Source organism: Phytophthora parasitica, assembly GCF_000247585.1.
Source record: "Phytophthora parasitica INRA-310 unplaced genomic scaffold supercont2.156, whole genome shotgun sequence".
In the NCBI taxonomy this organism is placed as follows: domain Eukaryota; phylum Oomycota; class Peronosporomycetes; order Peronosporales; family Peronosporaceae; genus Phytophthora; species Phytophthora nicotianae.
Window position 1 is genome coordinate 56,852 of NW_008649142.1, and position 509 is coordinate 57,360.

At 47.9% G+C, this 509-nt stretch overlaps 1 protein-coding gene across 1 annotated transcript; it reads left to right on the forward strand.

Annotated features, from left to right (window-relative positions):
- Nucleotides 1–163: 163 nt before the first annotated feature.
- PPTG_24680 (hypothetical protein) lies at nt 164–403 on the forward strand (the record flags this gene model as incomplete). Its single annotated transcript, XM_008918207.1, has 1 exon — nt 164–403. A coding segment is annotated over one exon (240 nt), but the record flags the coding sequence as incomplete, so codon positions are not given.
- Nucleotides 404–509: the final 106 nt, after the last annotated feature.

Genomic DNA, 509 nt, shown 5'->3' on the forward strand with positions numbered 1-509 from the left:
CGACAATATAGCAGGCGCTGTGTGTAATAGTCTGTGGCTGTATCAACGCATTGCTGGCGCTAGAAGCGGCTACGATGTGCGTCTGAATTTTCGAGCATTGACAGATCGTGTATGTGGATCGAAAATTAGATTATTGAAGCGCAGGCTGGCGTCGTATCGTAAAATGCCCCGAGAATTGGCATTGCCACTGCAAGAGTTTGACTGGGAGATATACGCACTGAGTCAAAGTTCAAGTGGGATCAAAGGACTGTACTATGTATTGCTGGATTTGCTGGAGACAACAGGATCGGCGAAGCACCAGAATACACTTGTGTTAGTTATGGGCGACGGAGCTCTTGGAGGCAGCGGAGCGGAGCAGACAGAAGCGACCAAAGAGTTACTAACCAAGTTCCTTGGAAAGAACTGGTTCGTGGTTACACGCTTTGAACGATTGGTTTCTGGACATACAAGAGCAGTATCAGTACCGCGTAGCAGTGAAACCTTTGGACGATGCTATACACGACTTGGTT